This window comes from Carassius carassius, chromosome 36 (genome assembly GCF_963082965.1).
Source record: "Carassius carassius chromosome 36, fCarCar2.1, whole genome shotgun sequence".
In the NCBI taxonomy this organism is placed as follows: domain Eukaryota; kingdom Metazoa; phylum Chordata; class Actinopteri; order Cypriniformes; family Cyprinidae; genus Carassius; species Carassius carassius.
Genome location: NC_081790.1, coordinates 19,411,362 through 19,413,215, shown reverse-complemented (window position 1 = coordinate 19,413,215; position 1,854 = coordinate 19,411,362). Strand labels below are relative to the sequence as shown.

General features: G+C 43.3%; 1 protein-coding gene across 1 annotated transcript; it reads left to right on the top strand.

Annotated features, from left to right (window-relative positions):
- The first annotated feature begins 602 nt into the window (after positions 1–602).
- LOC132116519 (uncharacterized) lies at positions 603–1,378 on the top strand. The gene is made up of 2 exons (XM_059525404.1): positions 603–1,097; positions 1,209–1,378. The coding sequence occupies exons 1-2, from the start codon at positions 644–646 to the stop codon at positions 1,376–1,378; spliced, it is 624 nt and encodes a 207-aa protein (XP_059381387.1). The 5' UTR covers positions 603–643.
- The last annotated feature ends 476 nt before the right edge of the window (positions 1,379–1,854 follow it).

Sequence of the window (1,854 nt, the reverse complement as noted above, 5' to 3'; positions counted from 1 at the left end):
AGCAAACCATTCTTCATAACATAGTGAATATGATTAGGATTGGGAAAAGCAGCGATGTCTGACCATTCTATCAGTAAGGTTGCAAAAGCAATTAAAGAATACTTTGGTATTAGCAGAGTGAGTATTTTGAGTCATGAAGATTCAGGGAAACTACGAGACAGTGTGTCCTTTTCTGTACTTGACAATGAAGTCAATCTCTTGCAGACGGATACCCCAGTGTATCAATCACGATGATGGTTTTGGATGGTTGAAGACCCAGGTAAGAGCACCATGATCGGTGATCACTTCAAATGGTTGTCCCTCCAGAGCCCCTTTCACACTGCACGTCGGACCCGGCATATTGCCGGAACATTGACAGGTCGGCTTCTGTGTGAAAGCAACCACGTCCCGGGATTGAACCCCGGATTGAACCCGGGTCGGGGACCTAGTAACATTGCCGGGTTCAACCCGGGACGAGGTCTGTGTGAACAAAAGCCAGAAACTAATGCCGCAACGAATGTGACGTAGTGATAACGTAGTTATCGCGCCACTCCTTGAGCTTGTTTTTTCAATAATACAACCCTGCAGTGCCAGAAGAGCTAGTCGGTGTTTTAAATGCAGAGAGTGTTCGTATACAAAAGAAACTAAAATTAAACAAACAGAAATGTGCGCAAACTGGACAGCAGTCGAGAATACGGAGCTCCTTACTATCCGCGCTGAAGCTGAGATCGTTCGCCAGCTCAGTGGAACGGTACGTGATGCGGTCGTGTATGAGCAAATAAAAATAAAAATGCAACAACGTGGTTTCTCGAGAGAGAAAGCGCAGGTCATCAGTAAGCTGAAGGCTTTGAAAAAAAAATTTCAACAAGTGCTGGATCACAACGGAAGGAGCGGCAGTGGAAGACTAGACTGGCCTTACTTCAATTTATGCTACAGCATATGGGGAACAAGCCACTCGGCTAACCCAGTAGTGTTACTGCGCAGTATGGCGGCGTCTCCGTGTAGGAATGACGAACAAGAGACAACAGCAGAGGTAGCCGCTTCTTCTTGCACCGTTGTGTCCACAGTTGCGTTCAGCTCGGAGACCGTCGACGCAATTTCCAGGGAAAGTAATTCAGGTGAGTTACATAACTATGCTATTATGTACCTTGCTGGACTGTTTGTTCTTTGTCTGCCATGTATCACATGCTTCCCTCAGGTTACTAAATCACATTGTTTTGTCTTTTCAGAATCACCTCAACCACCCCCTGCGAAAAAAGCCAGAAAACGCCAGCCCAGAACAGATTTGATCATGAAAGAGGTGAAGGACCTCTTTTTTGAAATGGACCGAGACTTTGAGGAGAGGGAAAGTGTCCGTTTGGCTGAGCAGAAGGAGTATGAAAACCAGTTGAGGAGGTAGCCGAGTCAGGCAAGGGAGGAAGAGCTGGCTAAACAGATGGCAATGCTGCGTGAGCTACAAGACACCCAAAATCGTTTTTTGGGTGAAATTCTTAGCCCTATGCCAGCTCCAGCATCCACGCCCTATTATGTGCCCGCACATCATGCCCGTTTTCAGCAGAGCACATCAGACAATACAGAAAATGGCTTATTCAACCCGTTGCCATCATTGCAGCTTGAGTAGGACTGCTTCAAAACTTAATTGTTATTGTATAACAATTATTGAATATTTCATAGTACTGGATTAGTAGCATTTATATAAAAGTAAAAAAAAATTATAGTACAAATTATATAATATTTATTTTTGTGCATAATTATCTAATGGCACTCTTGCTTGCTAGGTAAAGATTTTTTTTAACTGTTTGAACATTTTGGAGGTTTTTTTTTTGCATTGTTAATATTGTGTTACAATTCTTTTTTCTAATTGCACTTTTTATG